The 24,217-nt window shown below is 37.6% G+C and overlaps 5 protein-coding genes across 11 annotated transcripts in view; 3 read left to right on the top strand and 2 right to left on the bottom strand.

Annotated features, from left to right (window-relative positions):
- The first annotated feature begins 1,370 nt into the window (after nt 1-1,370).
- On the top strand, nt 1,371-3,262 carry LOC106653796 (N-acetylneuraminate lyase-like). Its single transcript, XM_014373375.2, has 8 exons — nt 1,371-1,447; nt 1,917-1,972; nt 2,039-2,115; nt 2,181-2,326; nt 2,400-2,568; nt 2,646-2,788; nt 2,883-3,057; nt 3,114-3,262. Exons 1-8 carry the CDS (start codon nt 1,445-1,447, stop codon nt 3,260-3,262), a joined length of 918 nt encoding a protein of 305 aa, XP_014228861.1. The 5' UTR covers nt 1,371-1,444.
- A 1,170-nt stretch (nt 3,263-4,432) lies between these two features.
- On the top strand, nt 4,433-6,689 carry LOC106653830 (N-acetylneuraminate lyase-like). Of its 2 annotated transcripts, none has more exons than XM_014373415.2 (8): nt 4,433-4,555; nt 4,659-4,720; nt 4,811-4,887; nt 4,975-5,120; nt 5,460-5,628; nt 5,716-5,849; nt 5,919-6,093; nt 6,172-6,689. In XM_014373415.2, the coding sequence occupies exons 1-8, from the start codon at nt 4,550-4,552 to the stop codon at nt 6,342-6,344; spliced, it is 942 nt and encodes a 313-aa protein (XP_014228901.1). In that variant the 5' UTR covers nt 4,433-4,549; the 3' UTR covers nt 6,345-6,689. The 2 variants fall into 2 exon arrangements, with proteins under 2 accessions (XP_014228901.1, XP_014228900.1); XM_014373414.2 differs by having other exon boundaries at nt 4,433-4,570.
- Nucleotides 6,690-7,893: 1,204 nt separating this feature from the next.
- LOC106653829 (ADP-ribosylation factor-like protein 2) lies at nt 7,894-10,647 on the top strand. Of its 6 annotated transcripts, XM_014373409.2 has the most exons (6): nt 7,894-8,180; nt 8,253-8,533; nt 8,639-9,020; nt 9,087-9,123; nt 9,250-9,465; nt 9,991-10,075. In XM_014373409.2, the coding sequence occupies exons 1-5, from the start codon at nt 7,956-7,958 to the stop codon at nt 9,423-9,425; spliced, it is 1,101 nt and encodes a 366-aa protein (XP_014228895.1). In that variant the 5' UTR covers nt 7,894-7,955; the 3' UTR covers nt 9,426-9,465; nt 9,991-10,075. The 6 variants fall into 6 exon arrangements, with proteins under 6 accessions (XP_014228895.1, XP_014228894.1, XP_023318428.1 ...); XM_014373408.2 differs by having other exon boundaries at nt 9,087-9,465; XM_023462660.1 differs by lacking the exon at nt 9,991-10,075 and adding an exon at nt 9,725-9,836 and having other exon boundaries at nt 9,087-9,465.
- LOC106653797 (leucine-rich repeat-containing protein 74B-like) lies at nt 10,495-12,870 on the bottom strand. Its single transcript, XM_014373376.1, has 7 exons — nt 12,856-12,870; nt 12,594-12,731; nt 12,116-12,529; nt 11,536-12,040; nt 11,059-11,472; nt 10,798-10,993; nt 10,495-10,537 (listed from the first exon to the last, which is right to left on the bottom strand). The coding sequence occupies exons 1-7, from the start codon at nt 12,868-12,870 to the stop codon at nt 10,495-10,497; spliced, it is 1,725 nt and encodes a 574-aa protein (XP_014228862.1).
- A 1,121-nt stretch (nt 12,871-13,991) lies between these two features.
- The window catches only part of LOC106653858 (protein jagged-1), a 63,466-nt gene continuing 53,240 nt past the window's right edge, over nt 13,992-24,217 (bottom strand). The window contains exons 4-6 of the mRNA XM_023462659.1: nt 18,936-19,554; nt 17,492-18,132; nt 13,992-17,409 (exon numbers count right to left, since the gene is read on the bottom strand). Coding sequence (XP_023318427.1) covers nt 15,734-17,409; nt 17,492-18,132; nt 18,936-19,554 — 2,936 coding nt within the window. The 3' untranslated portion in view covers nt 13,992-15,733. The remainder of the gene's footprint in view (nt 17,410-17,491; nt 18,133-18,935; nt 19,555-24,217) is intronic.

Raw genomic sequence — 24,217 nt, 5'->3', positions numbered from 1 at the left:
TAAAGTAACTGCATCTACCAGAAATAATTCATTAAAATCTAATATGATAAGTATGAATATGCATTGTACGCCAATAATTGTGGAACAGATATTGAAATAGAAAAAATATAACTGTTTGAATTGCTGGACTATAACTAAAGTAGATAAACTAAAAAAGATACCCTCAAAATTCTAATACATAAAACTATAAGATATTAAACTTTTCTATGAATTTTCTGAATGTAGACACTACCGGGCTGGCTCGGTAAAGTTATTTGTGCGTTTTATCCGCTAAGTAATTTTGAAACTTGGAAATAAATTTACATAATCTTACACGCTTGCTGCGACCGGTTTTTCGCACGCTTCAAATTTTAATGCATATGTTGTTGGAGTGACTGTCGTCGGTATGCAGTTGTTAAGCTTACAAGTTAAATTTTCAGGACAATTCACTGAGTTTGTCAAGTACAATGTATAAATCAAATTTGATTTTCAATTTCACGCTGAATTAATAATCAAGTGTTTGTTAAGCTTTTCGATCTGTCATATTTAAATTAATAATGGTTGGTTGATTTTGTGTGAAAGGAGATTTTACACTATATTCTTGTCACTATTAATTTGTCATATTAAATGTTCACTTTTCGCTCCAATGATTTTATTTGGGAACACAATACGCTTTAGATATAGAAAAACGTAAAATTCATAACAATTATTGTAGAATCTTCTAAAAAGCATTTTATAAAATGCAATTTTACTAAATTTCCAATCTTAATACAATTTTGGCAGGGTAGAAAAACTGTCATATAAAGAAATAAATTGATGAAATATAAATGCGACTCGTTTTTATGTCTGCTACGAGAGTAGCCTAAAAATTGTGCTATTAACGTTGTATCTATGTATTTCAATACTTTTATCAGCTTGCTAAAAAACTATAAATTATGATAACAGTCACTCTTGTAGCCGAAATTAGATGATGATACTCGCTAGAACACTTACACTTTATTTCTGAAAATATATTCATAATTACCTAAACGAAAGTTTTTAACCATCGGTATCCAATTATTTATAGTATGAGAGCTAAGCTAACTTAACATGTTTAATAACAATTATTATATTATTATTAAAATTGTTGAAAAATCTACGTGTAAATAAATAAAGAGCATTTTTATAAAATTCACTTGATTTTAATTTATTTATTAGTCTAAATGTACCAAAGAAGTTTTAATTTTTTTTATTTAACAGTTTTTATCAATATATTCACTTTATTTACAAAAATATTATTTTTATCTCTCCCGCAACTCATAAACATGTACATATTTAATAATATGATTTATTAAAAGAATCTTATCGTGCTTCATGTCGGATATAATCAAAACTTCAGTTGTGCATTTCTCCGAGTCAATCGCAGTAATTGTCGAAAGAATCCGGTGTTGTAAACGAATTTTAAAAACGAATTAATATTATAGAGATGGTGAGATTACAATAATAAATTATTTATTTACCGAAATGATGTTACTGAAACCTCCTTATATCGCGTTCTAATCTGTCACTATTTTTAATGTAAAAGAGATGTAAACTAACCTAGCAAAATTTCGAATTGTAAAAAATGTATTTTATTGTGTCTTTAGTAATTATTACAATTAAAATAATCAATTGAAAATACTAGGAAACTCGATTATTCACAAAATAATTATAAAATAGTTCTTAAAACTATTTTTGGTAAGAGTTTAAGATATGAAAATGCAACGCCCACTTGTTGCATTGTATTTTTACTTCTACTATGAAAGAATTTGCATCAATATCAATTTTAACTTAACCGGTACAGTAACTGATAAATGCTAATACAACTACATTTACACAATAAATTTTGAAATAATGATCATAATAATTTTATCATAAATGCTTGATTTCAATCTATAAAACCTTATAATAATCCTCAGTCGGTACGCTTTGATTATAAAGGGCTCATCGCTCCTGTATTTGCTACATTTACCGAGTAAGCACAAAAAATAAGTGAAAACATTTTTTTATGAATTTATAACTGAATACAATAAATTTTTAGTGAAAAACAATTGAATTTGGATCTTGTTTCTGAGTATGCTAATTACTTAAAAGCTCAAGGAATCGAGGGTATTTTAGGTGCGTATAAATTTATAGATTCATTCATTGAAAAAAATTTTTAGAGATATCGTAAAATTGTGTAGTAAATGGAACTAGTGGTGAATTAACATCATTAAGTACTAAAGAAAGGAAACAAATCGCTGAAGCATGGGCAAAAGCAGTAAAAAAAACAAAACAACATTTGATGATTCAAGTTGGAGGTACATCTTTAAATGAAGTCATTGAACTTGTAAGTATATTTTGATGGTTTTTATTTGTGAATAATTTTATTAATAATTACACATGAATTTCTTTGAACCAAGGCCAAACACGCTGAAGATTGTGGAGCTGATTCAATTTTATGTTTACCAGAATTATATTTTAAACCAAATGATATCGAAGAGCTTACAAATTACTTATCAATCATTGGTAAAAATGCTCCTAAGACTCCACTATTATATTATCACATTCCTTCAATGACTCATGTTAACAGTATGTATTTGAATCTTTATACAAGAAATAAGTCTGTTGAAGAAATTTAGTTTTATATTTTAATTTTTCTTTCATAGTTCACATGGGGAAATTTGCAAACTACGTTGGAAATAAAATACCAACCTTGGTAGGACTAAAATTTACTAGTAGTATCTTAGAAGAAGCTTATGAAGTGATGAAAGTTAACGAGAATCTTCACGTTTTTCTCGGCAACGATCAGGTAAATCGGTCGATAAATATAATATTCATAAATATTAATATTATTTTTTAATAAAAAATTATCTACAAAATTTAAATTTTGCATTTCGTTCAAGTTGATGCTAGCTGCTAGTACAATGGGAATTGATTCGTTCATAATGACAACCCTGAACTTCTTTCAAAAGCCAGCTTTAAATATTATGCAATACATTAAAGATGGAAAAGATTTGGAAAAAGCAAAAGAAAGTCAAAGAGCAATCGCAACTGTAGTTGAAGCTATAACAAATCATGGTAAGTCCTTGGAACATTTAAGGATCTTACCTTTTTATAATTAATTTATTTTCTAGGAACATGGGTTAATTCTATGAAAGCCGCAATGAATATATTTACAGATATAAACGTTGGGCCTGTGAGAGAGCCGTTGAAAAATATTGTTTTTGAAAAAAAAACTTTTGAAAAAAATATTGATGCACAATTTCACTCATATTTTAATTAAAGATTTATAAAAATGTTTAAAAATATTTTGATTGAATAAATTTTCATAAAAATCTACACCAACATGTTATTAACCGATACTTATCCATACTTTAATACCATTATATCGCTATGGTGGTACGTAACTTCAACTCTAATGTACCGACTTGTGGTTAAATAAGAAAAAATATTTCGTTACGTCAAGAAGATGCAGTAATATATATTATAATGTTTGTACTTTATGGTTCATAACGATATCATACAATGTACATATGAAAAAATGTTGAAATTCATGGAAAATAAGTTATTATAACAGGTAAATTTTTGTAAAAATTTTTAAGTACTTTTTGAGCGATCGTGGAATTTACTACTGCGACTATGTTAATCATATACATGATTCATGGAAAAAACCCGTGAAAAAATCTTGAAAAAGCAACTTTTAGAGTTTATCTGAAAATGATGACGCTAAATGATACGTTCACGAGTGAAAAATACTTACTTGAATTGTAAAATACGGTGGCACAGTTAGTTGTGAGATTTGGGGATAAAAAATTTGAAAAAATATGTCCGTCTACTACCGATTTCTTATGGATTTTGACATGATATTTAAAATAATATAATATTTTTGGGAAATTTTGTAAAAATTTCAGGTAAAAAAGTCTAAGCAAATAATATTACCTATTACGAAACCAAACTAGCAAGGTAATCGTATTCATTGAGATATCTTTGCCTGGAAAGTCAATATACTTGATTGTATGGTGTTGTAATTAATTGAGCATTGGTTTTATTCGCAAATGTATCTCGTGAAGGCAAATGTGGATTGCAATACAAAACAACCAGTTGGTGTGCATTCACAACAAATCTGCATAGTTTACGAATGATCCTATTTTAAGTCCATCCTCGTTTTTTTTCTCCTTCGAGAACATGGATAAAAAATTATCCCCCTCAGACCATTCAAATGCCGAGAAGACGAAGAGCCAAAAATGCAGGCTTCTTGCGTGTGGAAACCGTAAAGACGAAGAAAATATCAGGTTTTTCGTCGGTTTGAAGACGCCTCGCGACGGTGAAAGTGTAGCGACACCGCAGAGCGTGCATTACACCTTCGCGTGAGTACAGGTAAGAAATAATATCTGCATGCGTGCCGTGCGCGACTTCGGCTTGGCTCGGCGACAGACGAGTTTAGTCCGCTTAGTTGTTCGCGTCGCAGTGTACACGCGGTTGTTGTTGTTTTGATTCGCCACTACCCACCTTGGCCGCCGAGTGTTCAGTAAAAACGAGTTAAAAAACCATAATAAGCGTCGTTGCCATCATGGCGGTAATAACTATCAAAGTATAATACAGCAAATTCTGTCACGCGTATAATAACAGGGCACTTTTAAGCGACGACGATATTTAATAATCGTTTGCATTTATTACAGAAAGTTAATTATACCTACAAAGGATTGATCGTGCCAGTCTTTACGCCGTTCAATAACGATCCGTGCGTATAACTCGGCCATCGAGATTTAATTTCGCGCTTGCATAACCAAGGCACCGATTAATCATGTTCGTCGATTTTTCACATTTTCAGAAGCCGAAGTCTGAATGTCTCGGTCGTTCCGGATTACGCCAAATTTCTCGTCTCAAAAAATATTCAAGGAATTCTAGGTAAAATAACATTTTTTCTCGAGGTTGCATACTTCGTCGCAATAATCAATCGGAACGTTGAGTTTTTTTTTTTTAATTCTGCTTCAGTCAATGGCTCGACCGGTGAAGGGACGTGTTTAACCATCGAAGAAAGAAAAAAGATAACCGAGGCATGGGCCGCAGCAGTCAAAGAGACCAAGCAACATCTCATGATTCAAGTCGGCGGAGCGGCTCTCAAAGATGTTAAAGAACTGGTAATTAAATCGCATCTCCTGTCACCTCTATTAATCATTTAACGTCACTGTAAAAGTACGGTGTACAACTGTGTAACTCCTGTTACAGTGTAACAAATACAAAGTAAGAAAGATTTGCATGCTTGATTACTCAACGTCACCTCTATTTTAATGTAAAGTCCAGCGCGTGTTATATAAACCAATATTTAAATGAGCGTCGAAGCGTTTAATGCCATTCTAAAATGTGTAAATTAATATCTCATTATCACCCCGAGATGGATGGGTTTACAGTTTACATGTCGACGGAGTTTTATATGAAAATGACGAGTGAGTTGAAAAATTATTAACCATTTGTCACAGGCCGCGCACGCTGAAAGCTTGGGCGTGGACTCGATCTTGTGTTTACCCGAGCTGTATTTCAAGCCGACGAGTCCCGACGACTTGATTGAGTATTTGCATCAGGTAGCTGAATCTGCACCTTCAACGCCCTTGTTTTACTATGATTTTCCAAAAGCTACCATGGTCAATGGTGAACACATCTTTTTTTCAATTTAATCCTTTAATGTTTTTTTCTCGTTTTCTTACTAACGAAAAAACTCATGTTTATTCGCGACAGTTGATATGGGCAAATTCGCTGCATCGGTAACCGATAGAATACCCAATTTTTGTGGAGTTAAGACTGACTTGGAGAGAGGCTTACAAGCTGAGCGAGCCAACGAAAACCTGCACATATTCATAGCGGGGGATATGGTAAGTTTCTGTAGTCCATTCAGCCATGAATGCAATAAATAACGCGGAGAAAAATTCATTGCATTCCAGATGATGATAGCCGGATGCGCCACTGGAATGCAGTCGTACATAATGACAAGTATCAACTTCTTACCGGAGCCCGCGTTGGAACTGCTGGAGTACAGCAAGGGTAACAGTAGCTTGGAAAACGCTCGGAAAAATCAAAAATTCATCAACAAAGTCATCTGCGAGGTCATTCGTCATGGTAAATGAAGCAATGATTTCTTTATGCCCGTAGCTCGTGAAAATCTTATAAGCACATTTTCGTACGATTTTTGTGTAGGGGCATGGGTGGAGACCATGAAAATTGCCATGAGCCTGACTACGAATGTATTTCTGGGCCCACCACGAGCACCTCTGAAACTTCTTTCGAAAGAAAATGTACAAGTCATGTCCAAAGGATTGAACGGACTTGGCTTAAACACAAATGAGACTGCAGTAATTGGAATGTACTGAATATTCCTCTTATTAGTAATTTAATACTTTTTTGTAACGAGCAATAAAAAAATTATTATCGTTTCTTCCTCGTAAAAATAATCTGTGAACTCATTTATTATATAAAATCTTAACAATATCGGTAAAATTATGCACATCACTGACGAACGTGATTTTAATTATCTTAATCCACCAGTATCAAATGGGATTTATATAAGCGATTGATTAAAGCGGACGACGATAAGTACGACATATTTTTGAGTGACAAAAAGTTTTGAAATCGATTAAATTAAGCATCTGTGTAAAATTTAAATACAAGTTATTCAATTTTCTGCATTTAAACTCACGTTCTATTTGTAAACTATGTATGCACAACAGGATCTCTACTTCAAATTCGAAATAAACTTTGTTACATAAAGTCGCACAGTCTCAATGTTTTATCACCTGCTTCTATATTGCGTGCCGGGGAAAAAAAGTCTCTTACATTTTCCAAACGATCTCGATACGCTCACGAAGTTGGCGAAAAATTGTCTGAGAGCAAAGCAACGATCGCAGATGATAAAAAATCGTAAATCGTAAAATTTTCTTACCGATAACTACATCGCATTTATTATTGAATTGGAAGGTTACTTGAAACCTTCGATGAAGCGATACCGTAGATTGCATAACGAATCAAGTCCTAGATATTTTCTTACAATGCGTCTGGAAATTTTTCTATGGTGGTTATATCACGCACACAGTAAAACCTCCTGTATGGGATATGTATAAGTAATACAAATTAGATTTCGAAAAGACCGCAAAGGTTCCATAATCCGATCGAATGACACATTCCTCGGAAACGCCACAAAGAGACATTCAAGAAGATAGTGGACGTAGGTTCTCTATTACAAATATTGTTACGTAATATTGTTTGCAATAATATTCATGAAGTTGATCGGAGAAAACGTACCTCATGATAAATAAACACAATTATTCACGCAACAATTTTTTATATTTTACTCTTTCAAGCATGCGAAAAAAAAGTTGCCTGACATTAGAATTGCATCGATGCGTGGGAGGGTTATATGCACCCTCGGTGGTAAAGGTCAGAGACGAATCGATTGAAATTTGATATTCAGAAATTTGAGTAGCCGTCGCGTATAGGCAAAAGGGAAAGTTCGCCTATCTACGCGGCTTTTGTCGTAAATTTTTACCTCGATGACGCAAAAGAGCTTACCTTTGCGTCAGATTTTATTTGACATTTATGATCCAGCACCTTTTTTATGGTGCCAACTGCAAAAAACGAAAATTTATCGAATATAAATGAATAATAATGATAAAGATACATTAGGGACTTTCAAAAGAATCATTTCAGTGAATAAGAAATTCATTTAACTTGCTCAGTTTTTATGAGGGCCCTTGTCGCACGAGTGGAATTAATTTCAAATTATTTTTCTGTTTATTGATATTCTGCAGGACGCTTCACTGAAGTTTGGAGGGTTGCCATATACTGGGCATAAAATAATCGTCGGTGCTTTAAAATTAGTGGCGTCTGCTGTTGAATCAGTTACGCGAATAGTAGCGTGAGCGAACTGGTTGAGATAAACAAAAATGTCAAAAAATGTAAGGATATTTCGATTTTAGTAAAAGTATATGCAACAACTTCGATTCGAAATGGCTGAAGTTCAAAATTCAAATGAAATAAAGGCTAATAATGTGCTGCTAGAGTCAAAAGAACCTTTGTTATTTAAAAATATTCTCCACGAGACAAAAAATTATAGTAATTGGGATATACTCAATTGGAATTGGAAAGAACTTGGTAATATTTTTGCAGATAAAAAATTGCCATTTAGGGTTGGGAAAAAAGAAAAAACAAAGGTAATGATTGTACCTACTGTATCATCAAATAAAAGAGTTGCATTTTAAAATGCATCATTGTAATTTTTACAGGACCCTCAATGGGAAGTATATACACCAATTGTTTACAAAACAATGAATGAGTTTTTGAACGATGCAAAAAAAGAATCTTGTAATTGGTATTATTTTGATTATAAACATATTCGAGAATGGTTCAAAGATAGACCAGATATAGTCAAATCATTCGACTGGAAACTCTTTGATTTAGACTTTGATGGATCGGACTCAACAATGTGGATTGGTAGTGAAGGAGCCCATACAAATTGTCATCAAGACACTTATGGGTGTAACATTGTCGCACAAATTCATGGAAGGTTGGTGTGATAACAACTAAAATCTTTGTCAAAGGTGATGACCAAGATTCTTAAAGATATCAATAGTTTAAGTTGATAAAACTAAATAATACATGTTTATTACAGAAAATTATGGTTATTATTTCCACCAGACTGCAGTAGTCAGATGAATCCATCACGAACACCATATGAAGAGTCAACAATTTATAGTAAATATAACTTTTTTACTCCTAGTAGGAAAGAAATTGATGCCATTCAAACTATGATTGGAAAAGTAAAAATGGTCATTCTAGAACCAAATGATGTTTTGTTTATTCCCAATGGCTGGTGGCACTATGTTGAATCTTTAGATATAAGTTTGAGTGTAAATGTTTGGATACCTCAACCAGATGATTGTAAAGCTAGATTAAAAGAATCGCTGGTTAACTTAATTGTTAATACAATAGGACATGACTTACCTAAAGCGGACGATCATCCAGATTCCTCTTTATTAGAATCCATTAAATATGTAAGTATTTCATTTCTTATTTGTTTATTAACAAAAATATATTGTCAATAAAAATTTATTTTTTAGATAAAATTGTCTTTGAAAGAATGCAAAAATTTAAAAGGTAATGAAATGCTAGAACCTCCATGTAAAAAGAAAAAAAGTAATACTGAAGATGTTTCTTCATTTCAAAATGTAGAAAATGAATATGTAAAATTTATTAAAACAGTTCCTAATTTCACTAATGCAGATTTTGAGTATTTTTTGACAAAAAATAGTTGTATGGATGGTTTACACGATGAACAAGCAGAAGATAATTTAGAAGAATCAGATCTAACTCTGGTAGAAACACTTGTTGATGCATTTAGTCATCCTGACATTATTTCTAAAGTTTTTAGTATGATAGAAAGCAAGTTATTAAAATGACCAGAAAATTTCCATGAAATGGGAACTAATTTATAAAGAGGTGAACAATTTTTTTTGTGTTTTTGTAGCTGAATGATTTTAATCAATTTAATCATACTTTAACGAATTGTAAATAAAATTTTGAATTGGATTCACTTTTTAACAAATCAGTGTAATTGTATTATGTTTTTGTATTTTAGTATTTTATCTTCACTAACATTTCTCAATAATGCAGAGTTACTATTTTACCTACACCTAATATCAGTAGATTACGAACTTGACATACGTTGAAAGGTTATGTTTCATTGTATATTTTGTAGTGTATAAAGTGAAGACATAAACATCCAATTCTCAAATTGAAACCATTAGAAAAAAAACCGTTATCAATCATTATAGAAGATTCTAAGTTATTACGATAATATTCAGTAAATTTTAATAGTTATCAAAATGGGTCTTCTAACTATTTTAAAAAAATTAAAACAAAAAGAGAAAGAAATGAGGATACTCATGTTGTTAGTTCTGTGTTTTTATTTTTAAAGTCTCAAGCAAAATTTTTATTGTTTTTTTATACATGTTTATTTTTCAGAGGATTAGATAACGCTGGAAAAACAACAATTGTTAAAAGGTTAATGGGTGAACCAATAGATACAATATCTCCTACTCTCGGTTTTAATATAAAAACTATGGACCATAAAGGATATAAATTAAATGTGTGGGATGTTGGAGGTCAGAAATCTTTACGCACTTATTGGAAAAATTATTTTGAAAGCACAGATGGTTTGATTTGGGTAGTTGATAGTGCTGATAGAAGAAGATTAGAAGATTGTAAAGAAGAAATGCACAAATTACTTCAAGAAGAAAGATTAGAAGGAGCAACCTTATTAATTTTTGCAAATAAACAAGATTTACCCGGTGCAGTGACAGCAGAAGATATTGCTCAAATATTGGATTTAGAAAGTATTAAAACACATCACTGGAAAATCTACAAAGCTTCTGCAATCACAGCTGAAAATTTATTGGAAGGAATAAATTGGATAGTTGAAGATATATCCAAAAGAGTATTTTATAATGATTAAAGAGAATTATACAATTAATCAATGTGCTGGAAACTAATATCTAATAATCTAAGTCCTCTTTGTATGCATGAAATGTGAGTGTTATGAGAACAAGTTTTTAAATATAATTCAAGTTTTATAGTCACAATTATAATATTTATAAAATATTTTATTAAATGATATATTAAAAGCAGATAGTTTAATATTTTAAAAAGTTTTTTCTACTCATTTCTTCTTTTTACCCTGTTAAAAATTAAGTAAAGTTAAAATATGATGATTTTTGCTTGGTTTGAACATATTGTACCTTTTTATTTGTTTTTTCTTTCGATTTTGGAGACTTTTCTTCTTCCTCTGGTTCTGATCCTAGTTTCTGTGGTAGAGGTAACTTGGTATCAGGAAAGTAAGATAAGTAAGATACTTTCATTTCTTGTAAATTTATCATTCTTCTTGTAACTAGGAATTGTTTTGCAATTTCATTTATTAGATTTTCTGACAATTTAATACCAGACTGTTTTACTAATGCCTCAAATCCATCTGCATAAAAATATAACTCACATGAAAATGCTTGATTTTACTCATCAAAAATCATAATCACAAACCTCTCGGTATAATTTCATCATTCAGTGAAAGTATAAAATGACCAAAATTTTTCCTTTCTTTTTTATTTTTCTGGTTCATTGCATCAAAATTAGCTTGTTTAAAAAAGAGTTCTCTCAAATCAGGTCCAATAATTAAGAAATTTTCCAAAATTCCTCCTAACTTCAAGTTCAAGTTTGGTTTCAGAATTTTTAGTTGGTCTAATGCTGGGATGGCATTTTTGGTGGTCCAAAAGTTTTCTAAATCAAGAATGTGCAAAGGAGTTTTTACAAAATTATCTATACTTATTGCAATGATGAATTCTGCTATTCCTTTAGGACTGAATAAATTCTGGCTAAGCAATATTTCTTTCAATGAGTTATTAGATACTATGGCTTTAGCTAATACCAAGACTTCATTATCGCTGAAGCAGTTAGCTGCAAAATGATCACATCTGTATAAATAAACAGCCGTCAAGCATTAAAATAAAGCAACATTACCTTCTAAGTTGAGTCTCTCAACAGTTTTTGTATTAATAATAAAGTTGGTAAGTGAAAATATTCCCTCTTGGTTCATTGCATTCCAAGACAGATCAAAATCAGTAATCGTTGTATTTTTGATTAAAGCCTTAAACATTTTTTCACAAGTATCTTTGCTATACAAATTATTCCAACTAAGATTAAGCTTTTTTAAAGAGTCGGTGTTGCTTATTAAATAACTAATATGATCTGCTGAGTTCTCATCGAGATTATTATCGGAAACGTCGAGACTTAATAGCAAAGCATTGGCGCTTGTGGCTTTAGCGATGTACGAGAAACCTTCGGCATGCAAATCACATCGTCGCAAACTAATATGCCTCAAGGAAGAAATGGATATACCTTCTATAAGTCTTCTTGCACCCTCGCTGCCAATTTTACAATATGATAAGTCTAACGATGACAAAATTGAGTTCCGGAGTAATAAATTATTCAAATAAAAACAATCTTTTTCTGGAATTATATTGTCCTGTAAATTTTTGAGTAAAACTAATAAATTTATAATGATCATTGTTGAAAATAATCATAGATTCTTTGTCCCTACTTTTAAATTCAAAGTTTGTACTGTCGTATTGAAAATTAAAGCTTGACATAAAGGTTGAATTATTCTTGAATCCAATGAAAAATACGATAAATCAACTGTGTCACTCTTTAGTTGTTTTTTCAAACACCCTATTGGCGCCAACTTAAATATGTCAATTAAATCATGGAACTTATCGATTCCATCGGCAGCATAATCAGGTGGACTTGGATACAAAATCCAAAAAGCGTCTCTCAAACCGGGATCTTTCGGTACCGGAAAAAAATTGTAAAGATTCAAGAACTGAAGCTGCGAATCGCTTATACTGATTGCTTTCAAGCATGGATGCGTCAAACTTTCTACGGATTCAGATTCTTCGAATCCTAACTTTTTCGAATCCCCGGATGAACTTGTGAGAATAGTTTTAACTTCGTCGTCCTTTGCAAATGTATTAATATCAATTATCAAAAATTTTAAATAAATCACTCAAATTTTCGCATACTTCTTCCTTTTCTTCGATGTTGTCCGGACGGTATATAAGTTGATCCAAGTCATATTTGAGGGACCAACGTTCTGAAGGGCACTTTTCTTCTTCTTCTTCATAATCACAAAAGTCCCGTGCATAGATTATATCAAAGTCCTTTCATGAAAATTACTATTGATTATCTTTTTAAACTATTTCATAGTTCATCAGTAAATAAAAAAACAATAAAGAAAACCAATAATTTCTTTATCACTAGTGTATCACTCATGGAACAACCCACCTGTAGTTCGATCATTGCAATAATTAGAAATGTATCAAGCACTAGAATTTATAAATTTTTTTTTGTTTTACTGACTTCAAGACATTGTAAAAGAAATAACGAAACTTAATAATTTTTCATTTTAAACCATGATTAAATTTACAAAACAGTCTGAAGTTTTCTGTTTTATATATTCTACCTTCATTTTTATTTTATGCAGATGAGTTTTTGGCCTCATAAATTTCATTTTCACAAATTCCGAGTGAAAAATAGTTGCAAATTTTTTAAATGACCGATGAGTAATGATTTAAAAAAAATTTGCGGCATAAGTTATCACGTTACGAATACATAATTATATCATTGCCTTGCAATTCCGAGCATTTAATATACTTATAAGCAGTGAGACATGAATCACACATTTGACCAAAGTGCCACGCTGCCGCCTCTGATGCTATCAATTGGATGTGCGCAGTGTAGCAGTAAGACACTTTATTATGAGAATTAGAATTAGTCTCTATTATATTACAGTTCACCGCCGAAAAGTGCAATTACTTGGCTTAATTTATTTTCATGGCTCGGAAGTAGCATTTAACGTTTGAGACGTATCTTCGATCCAAGTTTTATATAGCACATGCAACCCTCGATTCATGTTTACTTGCATACCTGCATTGATACAATCAAAAATACAATGAAGCGCGAAAGTGACGTAAAGAATTTTAATTTATTTTTCTAATAAAATAATTATGAAATTTAAAGTACATTTTCTAAAAATGTTTGAAATAATCATGAATTCATAGAGCTAAATAAAATTTTAACGTTCTTATTTTGCATTTGAAAAAATGAGATGGAAGTAGGAAGATGGTGAAATTATTAGGCAATTAAAGAGATAATTCCATTTTGTTTTTATACGTCGAAATAATAATTATTAATAATCAATATAATATTAATAATACAATTTTATAATATAATAATCGATCTATCTATTCTTAATTCAATATAGAATATAGTTCATCTTTATAAAATAAAAATTCTATGATATAAAAGTTTTGTGTCTTTGTTGTCCTCATTATTATTCCATTGCGCTTGTGCATTCTCCTATCATAAGAGAAGCCCTTACAACAACGTTAAAAGCTAATAAAAGGGAAAAAGACCGGCTGAATTTATTTTGGAAATTTTTTACTGCACATATCCTCGAACAAACATAATACACTTTCGAAAGTTTACCAATTATAAGATCATGGTGTCTAACACCTATGAAAACGCCCGCTTGGTCAGCCTCCGTATCTCATCAGCGACTTTACTCGCTTGTTTCTACTTTATAAATATATTTATAATAATTATTTATAGTATTTATAAAAAAAATTCTATTTACAATATACGTATGTATTATTACGACCGCGCGAATCTTTCGTAAAGCCTTAAATTTCTATTGCATCGTAAAATTACGAAATTTTTAGAGATAGATTTTACTCTCCACTTCATAAAATCTGCATATTTTACATCGTTATTTAATAATTATACGACGATTTTGTTCAACGAATACATAAGGGTATAAATTTGGGAAAAATATCGTCGTACTTGAGAAGGGTCAGTAAATGCACAATTACAAAGTTATCATATGCTTTCATACTTTTTTAGATTTAAAAAGATTAATAGAAGGAAAAACGTATAGCATTGAGACGAAAAAAGTACAAGAAAATATTGGCGTAAGAACGCCCCGCGCTTTCATCATTATCACAATGTCTCGTTTGAAGGAACGTACAAGAGCCTGTTATATGCATCAAAAGTGTGCGTGTTTGCATTTTGCTTTACATTTTGTTTTAAGAAAAATGTTCTTGTAACTTGCCATTTTTATAAAGTTATCATTAGGAAAAAACGACTTCGATGTAGAAAAAAATACATATAATTGACACTATACATTAAAAAACATTTTCTCTAAATTTCGCATATCAAAATTTGTGTATATAAATGTTATAACTTCCATTTTTTAGTATCACAACCGGATAGCCGGCACGATTATTTTATAAATTTTAAAAATCTGTGCCACCGCATACACTGCACATGAAGCTCTACAGACTATACGTAATGTATAAAGTATGTATAAGTAGAAAAACTCGAGGACTACGCAGTTAAGAAAAAAACACGTATCCTTTCTCTCGCATTAAATGTACATACAGATCATTTGAAACTCTCATTAGACATTCGGCACTCTTTCTCTAAAGTAGGATTGACTCGCGTCGTCTCCTCGCGTTTTTCTTTTTAATATCTCGATTAATCTTAATGATTCGATGGAACGACGCGAGTACTCGCATCGACGCATCGTTATAGGCTTGATAAATTTAATAAGTACGGGCTATGTACATATGTACAACGATAACAACTCGACATAATGTTACAATTCTAGTGTTGAAAACAGTCATATGCCGTGGTGTGATATTTATTTTTTTAAAGGTAAATCATTATTGTCACAGGAGCTTTTTCATCGTGCGAGATTACACTTTTTTCACTCGTTAAGCAATTACACATACTCATTCACACACACAATTGCTACGACGAAATACATTTGAGAATACTTATATTATAATAAAGTTAATTTTTACAGTACACAACAGATACATTTCGATAACGAGTTAAAAAGGACGATCGAAAAAATGCAAGCTCAACGGGCTCTCGCAAGGTAAAAGCCATACAACCTCCAGAAAAAAAAGTTTTTGCGTGCAAGTACTTGGCGTAAAATCAGAGATGCTAGTATCACGTTTCCAGGCTGAATTAATCTAAATTCCGGACGCTAAATTTAATGAAAATCCTTTGATTTTAACAGCATACTGTGGTAGTTTATAGTCAAAGGGCGGCAAAGCCCTGTTCATGATTACTGTGACACAAGCTGATCAAAAAATCTTCAGACATGTACCGTCAGCATTTGATGTGGCTGACCGGAATTTGGATACGTCGGCTCTTGTAACCGCGGTTTCGTATAGGGCTTGTGTGGTGGGTCCTCATAGTTAAAAGTCACCGTGTTGTTGCGCATCTCGGCACAGGGTGGCTTGTAAAGAGGCGGCAATCCACAATGCCTTGCTTCTTCGCTTACCATCTCCAGGCTCTCTTCGTTTAGTCCATTTATCGGACCGAGCGGCCTGACCACCGAAACCCTTGGCTCTCCGTCCTGCTCTTTCAAAGGATTTGCATACCTACGGAGATTCTCCTCGTTTTGGAGATTGTTTGACTTTTCGTCGAGATCGCTGCGGTGCCTGTGCAATGACGTCTCGCTACTCGTCGCCGCTGTAAGTCCCGCGCCTTGTCTCATCGACCTTATATACCAGAGACCGACAAGCGCGGCGAGCAGTAAAATCATGGCCAAAACAACCCCTAGCGCAGCAAGGTATCCAGCGTTGTTGGACGCGGAGCTGGGGTCGCTACTCAGCAGAGCAGTTTCAACCTTGACTTCGAGCACCGAAGCCAAAGCGACCGGCCGTCCAAGCGGTCTACTGAGTGCTTCGCCGAGATCACGAGCTGCGGCTGAAGCGGCCTCTGAGAATATCGTTACTTCTACGGTGTCGTTATCTCCGGGTTTAATATCGCACAGCAGCACGACGGACTGTGGCCTTCTCGGATCGGCCAGAAGCTTTCTTAGCTTGCGGCAGAGGAGTTCCACCGATGTACCGGGCGTAAGTGAGTCACGCCTCAGAAGTATACTGAGCCGCGAGCAATCAGGTCCTGGTGTAGCTTGTCCAGGCCAGCACGAAGGTGGTGCGGGCAAGGCTGGCGGCCCTACCCTCCTTCCGCTCTCAACGGGGCGGCATTCGCCCCAAGGAGCGCACGGTGGAACCAAACAACTCTCACCCGGAGAAGGCACGCAGACTTCATGAGCCAAACAGCTAGAGCCGTTTAGGCAATTGCCAGCTCCGCACCAGACGTTGCTGCACTGGCTCTTGGCGTTACGGCATTCGCACACGTTGCAGTCATCGTCCCAGCTGGCTGCTAAGCATCCGTGACCACTGGACAGGCGAATTTCGCATCTGGAACCCGTTCGACCGGGAGGACAGATACAACTGTAGCTAGCGATATCGTCGACGCACGTCGCTCCATGAGCGCAGGGATCGCTCGCGCACTCGTTGACGTTTATGCGACAGTCCGGGCCGGTGAAGCCGGGGGCGCACTCGCATCGGAACCAGTTAACTCCGTCGACGCAGCGACCGCCATTGAGGCAAGGCAGAGTCTGGCAGTCGTCGACGTCGCGTCGGCAGTTGGCACCCTCGAAGCCCTCGCGACAGATGCAGCGATAGCCACCGTCGGCGCTATTGACGCAGGTCGCTCCGTTCTCGCAAGGACTCGAAGCGCAGGCCGGCGATGCGATGTGACAAGCAGCTCCTTCCCAGCCAGGCTCGCAATGACAAGAGAAACCATCGCCTCGGTCCTGGCAAATACCGTGACGACAGGCGCTGGGTTCGCAGTGGGTTCCTCGCATTGCGCAGGTCTTACCTTTCCAACCATTGCGACAAATACATGTAAAGTCAGCTACGCCATCGACACAAGTTCCATTGTTGCGGCAAGGTGAGTCCAGACACTCGTCCACGTCTTTAAAATTAAGATAATTTTTTGTTAGCCATTTATTCAACTTGTTGCCATAGTACATTATATAATGCAAAATTTGACATACCTTGATCGCAGAGATCACCGGTCCAACCTTCTCGACATATGCACTGGAACGAATTGACGAGATCGACGCAAGTACCACCATTACGGCAAGGATTGCCACCGCAATCGTTGATGTTCTCGTGGCAGTGGACACCCTGGTATCCGGCGTCACAGATACATTTGCCGTCGCGACACCTGCCTCGACCTCCGCAAGGCAGCTCCTCGCTACCGCAGCCCAAGCTGTCGTCGACGAGGCCCCAGAGCGGATTGTGCGCGGCTGGCTCGGAGCAGTTCTTGCCCTGCCAGTTGGACGTGCAGTGGCAATAATAATCCGTCTGGGTGTTGAAGCATTGGGCGGAGTTGCGGCACGGATTGGGGAGACAGTGATCGCGATCGATCTCGCACTGAGCGCCCGTGTAGCCGACCGGGCAGACGCACTCGTAACGATTGACGAGATTTCGGCACTCGCCGCCATTGAGGCAGGGCTTGGAGGCGCACTCGTCGATGTCGATCTCGCAGTCCTTGCCCGTGTAACCAGCCATGCAGGAGCAGTGGTAGTCGTTGACCAGATCGATGCAGAGTGCCCCGTGCTGGCATTGGCCTACGCAGTCGTCGATGTTCTTGGTGCAGTTCTTACCCGTGAAGCCGCTGCGGCACTTGCACCTGCAAGTGAGAGAGACAAAATTGTCAACCATTCCGCTCAACGGTAAAAAGTATTCTTATACACATGTGATTCGAAGGAGTGAATGAAAAAAGGAGTACGTCTCGACTGAGTATTTTTGTGGTGACGTTTGGTCATCCGAACGAATTCATATGCAATTCATATGAGCGCACATCTTCCGCATAAATAAATGTAAATAAACATGCATAAATAAATATTGCCCGATAGTAAAAAAAATAACAACGGCAGAGACGATGACGATTGTAAAAAAAAATTACTACTTAACGCGCATCAAGAGGTGCGGTAGCACCTAGCCGGCAAAGTATAAAAAAAAATTATAAAAAATTATTTTAAAAAAAATTTATTTAAAAAGAAAAAATTAGTTAGAATTTGAAAAAAAAAATGTTGAAAAAAAAATTTTTATATTGAAAAAACAATTTTCAAAAAAAAATGTTTGCGCAAAAAATTATTTATTTATACAAAAATATCTCATACACTTTTATCGGCGAGACGATTATCTCGTAGTCACGTAAAATATCTTTTTGTTAATTAAATTGTTACGATTAATTGTTACGGGTGTTTGCGTATGTGCATGGATAATTCTATTTTGTATGTATGACTGGCAATGAGCCTCGTTGGCATGAATTCGGTCACGTACCGGCAGACGCGCACCACGGGACTGACTAATTCAAGGCTCATTAGCGCAGGCAGATCTTTCGGCGTGGCCAGCTGCCCAAGCAGTGGACATTCGCACACGGTCACAAGTTTATCGCTCGAGGGACTGTAAAATGTTGGCTAAACTTACGTGTAGTCGCCGGCGTGATTGTAGCAGGTTATGGAGTTCTTGCAGGGCGGCTCCTTGAGCGCGCATTCGTCAACGTCGAACTGGCAAGTGGTGCCCTGCCAAGCGGCCGGACAGAGGCAGCTGAAGCCGTTGACGCCGTCGACGCAGGTGCCGCCGTTGAGACAGGGCTGCGAGGCGCACTCGTCGATGTCGGTGGCGCAGGTCGGGCCCGCGAAGCCCTCCGTGCAGTTGCAGACTGCCTGCTCGCCGACCTCCGTGCAGTTGGCCCCGTTGAGGCAGGGATTCGAGGCGCACGGGTTGTCGACCTTCTCGCAGGTGGGCCCGGAGAAGCCCTCGGGACAGGTGCAGCGGTACTGGTCCGGCGCCGTGTTCTCGCAAGTGCCTCCGTTCTGGCAGGGCTCGTGCGTGCCGCAGTAGTTGAGATCCTGGTCGCAGAGGATGCCGCCCCAGTTGGTGTCGCAGATGCACTGCCAGCTCGAGCCGTTGCAGTAGCCGTGCTTGCAGCCCGGGTAGGGCGTGCACTGGTCGCAGAGCTCGCCCCGCCAGCCGTGCCGGCACTTGCACTCGCCGGACACGTTGCAGTGGCCGTGGACTGGATGACAACCTTCCTTGCATACCGCTGTAAACCAAACGAATCGTTACATTGATTAATCACTATTTACACAGTTGTCATCACTTGTCACTTATTTTTGAATGTACATTGATATTACTCAAGCAATTTGTAAATAAAACAGTCGAAAAGAATCAAAACAGTATCGTAAACAATATGAAAACTGATAGGACATCGTTCGATTTTCGAACGTTACAAAAACTACCCAAATCACAAAGGTTATGTATAAGCTTAGAGTATAGGGTCTCTATTCGTTCGATTGCAGTATCGACGTTCAACGGCTTGTCCGAGACGCGTTTATCTGTCTGTTGCCCACCAATTTTACTTTACTTCCGAGTTCCGAGTATTCGATTGTTCAAATCGCAAACGGTCGAAGCTATCTCGGTCGAAGCGTTGTCTCGGCAGTCGCAGCCTGAGAGGTAGAGGGGGAGCTGCAGCGCAACGTCGCTCGAGTTTTTCGGTGGTCAGATTCAACCGTCTTCTCGATTCGTTTATCAGTTAGCGCATCGAAGACTTTTTTCAGCTCGCGCATTTAGTTTTTTTATTGAAACTAGTTTAGTGCAGTGTTTGTGAAGTGTAGTATAATTAGAGCTAGGGTAATTTCAAATAATAAACGGTTTTTGTTAGTTCGAAAGTGTTCGTTAAGTGTTATACGTTGGATGAATATGCGTGCAACTTTTCGGAGCAACCTAAGGCGTTGCTTGCCGTTTTGGCGCCTTTTCCAGCGACGCCCGCACCCTTGATTTTATTCGTGAGTGAATTTTTATCAAGTTTATAAATATATGAAGCAATTATAGTCTCATGAATCTATCGGATACATTTGATTCTCGGAAAATGATTTCTACGCTGCGGTTCATTGCACAGCTATCTCAAGTACCGCATGATTATTTTTTGCTCGGACACTCGACAACTCGCGTTCGAGTATGCGAGCGGTTACGATGTTTTTTCTCAACATAGCATCTTTTTGAGATGCGATTGCAAATCTCGTTACGCGTACTTGAGAGAAAAATCGATGCTTCGAATGTAGATCGACGACGATCCGTGCGATTCTCTATTCGCGACTATATATTTGTGGAAATGTATTTTTGCATCGAGCGCGGAAAAAAATAGCTGGACTCGCGCGAGGAGACATCCCATGCTGGGTACGTGCTGCAGGTAGACAGACTCGTGCAGATACCTATTACATTATATAGCGAGTCGAGTAATTCAATAGCGGCTCGGACGCACTGCCCATATAGTTACACAATACAATCTGTTGCAAGTAAACGCGTACGCGTATGTAAGTATACACACCGTAGCATGTATAATACACGTATGCGACATGGCTACATGGCACCTTGTCGCTCTCGCGCGCTTCAGCCAGAGCATATCGAGTTACCGTCCTGAGCCATTTTTCGTCCTCCGTCTTGGCTTTATAGTAAACCTCGTGTGTGTGTGTGTGCATGTGCATAGGCTTCTATGCTGTACGACGAGACTCGGCTCGTTCTTGATAACGTCGTAATTGTACGGTGTAATTTTCTTATAATTATTATTTACCATTGCGAAGCAATTAACTTGCTCCTTGAATTTCTCCGACGCGCTTGGACAATGATCGTGCCGCGCGTAATGTATACACACACACACAGAGGCGTCCACCTTTATCATCCAGAAGAATTCTATTAACGAGTTGGAAATTACGGATAGTTTCGCGATGCGTGTGTGTGCCTAAGACGCGCGCACGATACTCATTGGAGGAATGAGATAGTAGAGAAGAGATTCCGATATATCAGGGATTTGCGATGAGTATCAGCTCTCCGACATGGAAAAAGCACGCGGCTAGCGAGACACGCGTCTTATCGCGCGCCTGTACAGATATTTATGCTAAAAGACTAGAATGCGAGGACGCATCCTCGTTCCACGTCCTTGTCATCGAGAGTCGTGTACGAGTACCTATAATAGTTGTTTTGCCGCGCACCTCCTTGAGATGTATATATATTCCAAGGAGCTGCTGCGTCGCCACCGAGACGAACGAGAAGCTGCGACGCGGTGCACGAGCGAGATCGCTCTATTAACGTCCATCAGGCGCGGTCCGAAAACAGCGAGGGTGTGCTAATTAACGTCTAAACCTCGCGTGGCCGTACACATAACGGCGAGGCTTCGCTGCCACGGCAGTATACTACCTACTATATACTAAACTCGCTGCACATTATGCGAAAAGTTCCTTAATATATCGACGCGAAGCCCGGCAGTAGCAACAGCAGCGGCAGCAGCGGCTACGTTGGCGCGGTGAAACAAAATCTACTCGGCAGTGTAAGGCGCGCTCGCAGATATACACGTCCGTGCTGTTTCGAGCGTAGGTAAGGACGCTTGATTTGCGAGTATACGTAAGCCAACTCGCGCGCGCGTGTTTATAAAGGAAAAGGAGCGCTCGCGCATATACCGTTACGTTATATACACTTAGGCTGGCGACTGCACGTGTCATGGGCCTCTTTTTTGATTAATAGCCACTCGCGTGACTCGGACATCCCTCGGACGCGCGAGCATGCGACGTCCCGTCGTCTCGTATCTTCTAAATATGTCTGTTCGCGCGCGCGCTCGCGCCTCTATTACATTTGCGTATATATCCGCGAACTCCCGAGTAGTATCGAGTACTGCGGTAAGCCCCCCGTACGCGTTTGCAGCTATTTTTACACCGCGTGCACTCAACAGCGAGCAGGATCGTTTTATTGTTATTTTTTTTCGTATACGAAATAACTACGGGATAGACAAGCGGGAGACGCTCGATGCGAATTAAACAATCGAACCCCGGGACTACGAGGAAGCACACATATGAATGCTACATAATACAATTGTGAACTTGCGCAATCGTCTCGCTAGCTCAAAAGTATCTTCCTGTATTCTCACACGTTTATGAATATGAGAGTGTGCAGTGTGCACTGTATATATACGTTTATGTTTGTGTATATCTAATGCGCCGAAAGAAGAAAGTTTTCTCTCGGTTGCTCGCGAAAGTGGCATCACATAACGTGTGCATATATACACATCTAACGTTTTCTGCGCCTCTTACCAGCGCGAGTTGGATGTCTCGAGCGCTCGAACCTCGTTTTATTCGATAGAAAGGGCAAACGGCACACTGCCAAGTCTCGGGCTCTATACGTCGGCGCTCGAAATCACGAGTTTTTGCTGCCAACGTACAGCGATCGCGCGTACAATCACCGAGTGCAGCAGAGGTCATCGCGCTACTCAAAATCGCTCGTCTGTAAATGGTAAATACTTTTTTCTAATGAAAAAGAATCGAGGCAAAAAGAGGCACACGTCGGGACGGTCGAAACAATGCAATTTTCTCTCCAGTCGGTCGTGAAATGTTGCCTCGATAAAATATATGTGTAGCATCTGGTTGGCGGCAGTAGGGCTCGCGAGCGGAGGCATCGATGAGATTGGCTCTCACTCTTTGTAGGCTGATGCGGCGGCACCAGCAGCAGCAGCATCGCACACTTTTACACTTGCTCACCTATGCACGGACGAACTATGCAGTGCCGGAGCGAGGACGAGAGGGAGAGAGAGAGTTACTTGTGCCGCTGCAAGGAGCTTCGCGAAAGATCACACTCGGATACTTTCTTCCGTGCTATATACTGCGTATAGACACATAAACGAGAAATTGACTGGTGTGAGTGTGTACGTATTGGTTCGAGTCCCATATGAGTATACAGCAGTGCGTCGAGTGATTGCTATTTTCCTATTCTCGCGGTCTGCGGTTCACCTATCCCGACACTGTCAGCATGCGTAATGTACCAACGATGATGAGCCTGCATTTTCCTCCGCACATCTCGCACGTATAATGCATTAAGTACGCATACAGCCGCTCGATACGTGGTAGAATCTATGAAGATCGATTGATTAGATTGTTCGTTGTGAATTGTTGTAGATTCGAGTGTATACAGCTGATTTCATTACATCGCTTCTTTCATCTTTAATGGCTTCGGATAATGCTCAACCGACGTATTATAATATGCGTATATTTCCATTCACAGTTTACTTAGTCGTCGTGGCTGGATTGTGTTTTACCGACTTTGCTTCGATTGTTAAATATTTATAAGAGAAAAACACATTTCTTACCGCTAGGTAAGAAAAAGTGCCAACACGAATGCACGAATACCTCACCGCGAGCTATGGCTGGTGTTCACACTGTTCACACTGTTCACGCGCGAGTATGTTAAATGTATAATATATTTATACAAGCTGACGATTGAGAAAAAAAAGTTACCGCTCAAATAGAAAATTAAAATTAAACACGTGCATAAAATGTATAACGAACTTACGTAAATGCACTTAAAGTCGCGGGGCCGACGCGCGCCGCGAGGAAAATTCAACCGCACAAGCTCGAGCGAGAACACGCGCGCCCGTGTATTCCCCTGATTTAGCCGAGTAATTAGAAATTATATATTTCGCAGAGTTATCATTCGGCGCGTATAAATGAGCATTCCATTCGCACCGTCGAGCCTGACCATATTCATATCTCGAACAATTTTTTACGCGCCTTTATCGTTTTTCTTTTTTTCTTTTTTTTTACTCCGATTCTTTTATAAGTCACGAGCTTTTCGATTGCATTTATATTCCCCAACATTTTCGTTTGAAATTCTGACACCGAGCGTTAATATATATTCGAAAAAAACTATCCGTGACTGCAGCAGCT

This window comes from Trichogramma pretiosum, unplaced genomic scaffold (assembly GCF_000599845.2).
Source record: "Trichogramma pretiosum strain Unisexual culture from Peru unplaced genomic scaffold, Tpre_2.0 scaffold11, whole genome shotgun sequence".
Taxonomy (NCBI): Eukaryota; Metazoa; Arthropoda; class Insecta; order Hymenoptera; family Trichogrammatidae; genus Trichogramma; species Trichogramma pretiosum.
Note: the sequence above shows the minus strand (reverse complement) of the source record. Positions and strands in the feature narration are given on the sequence as shown.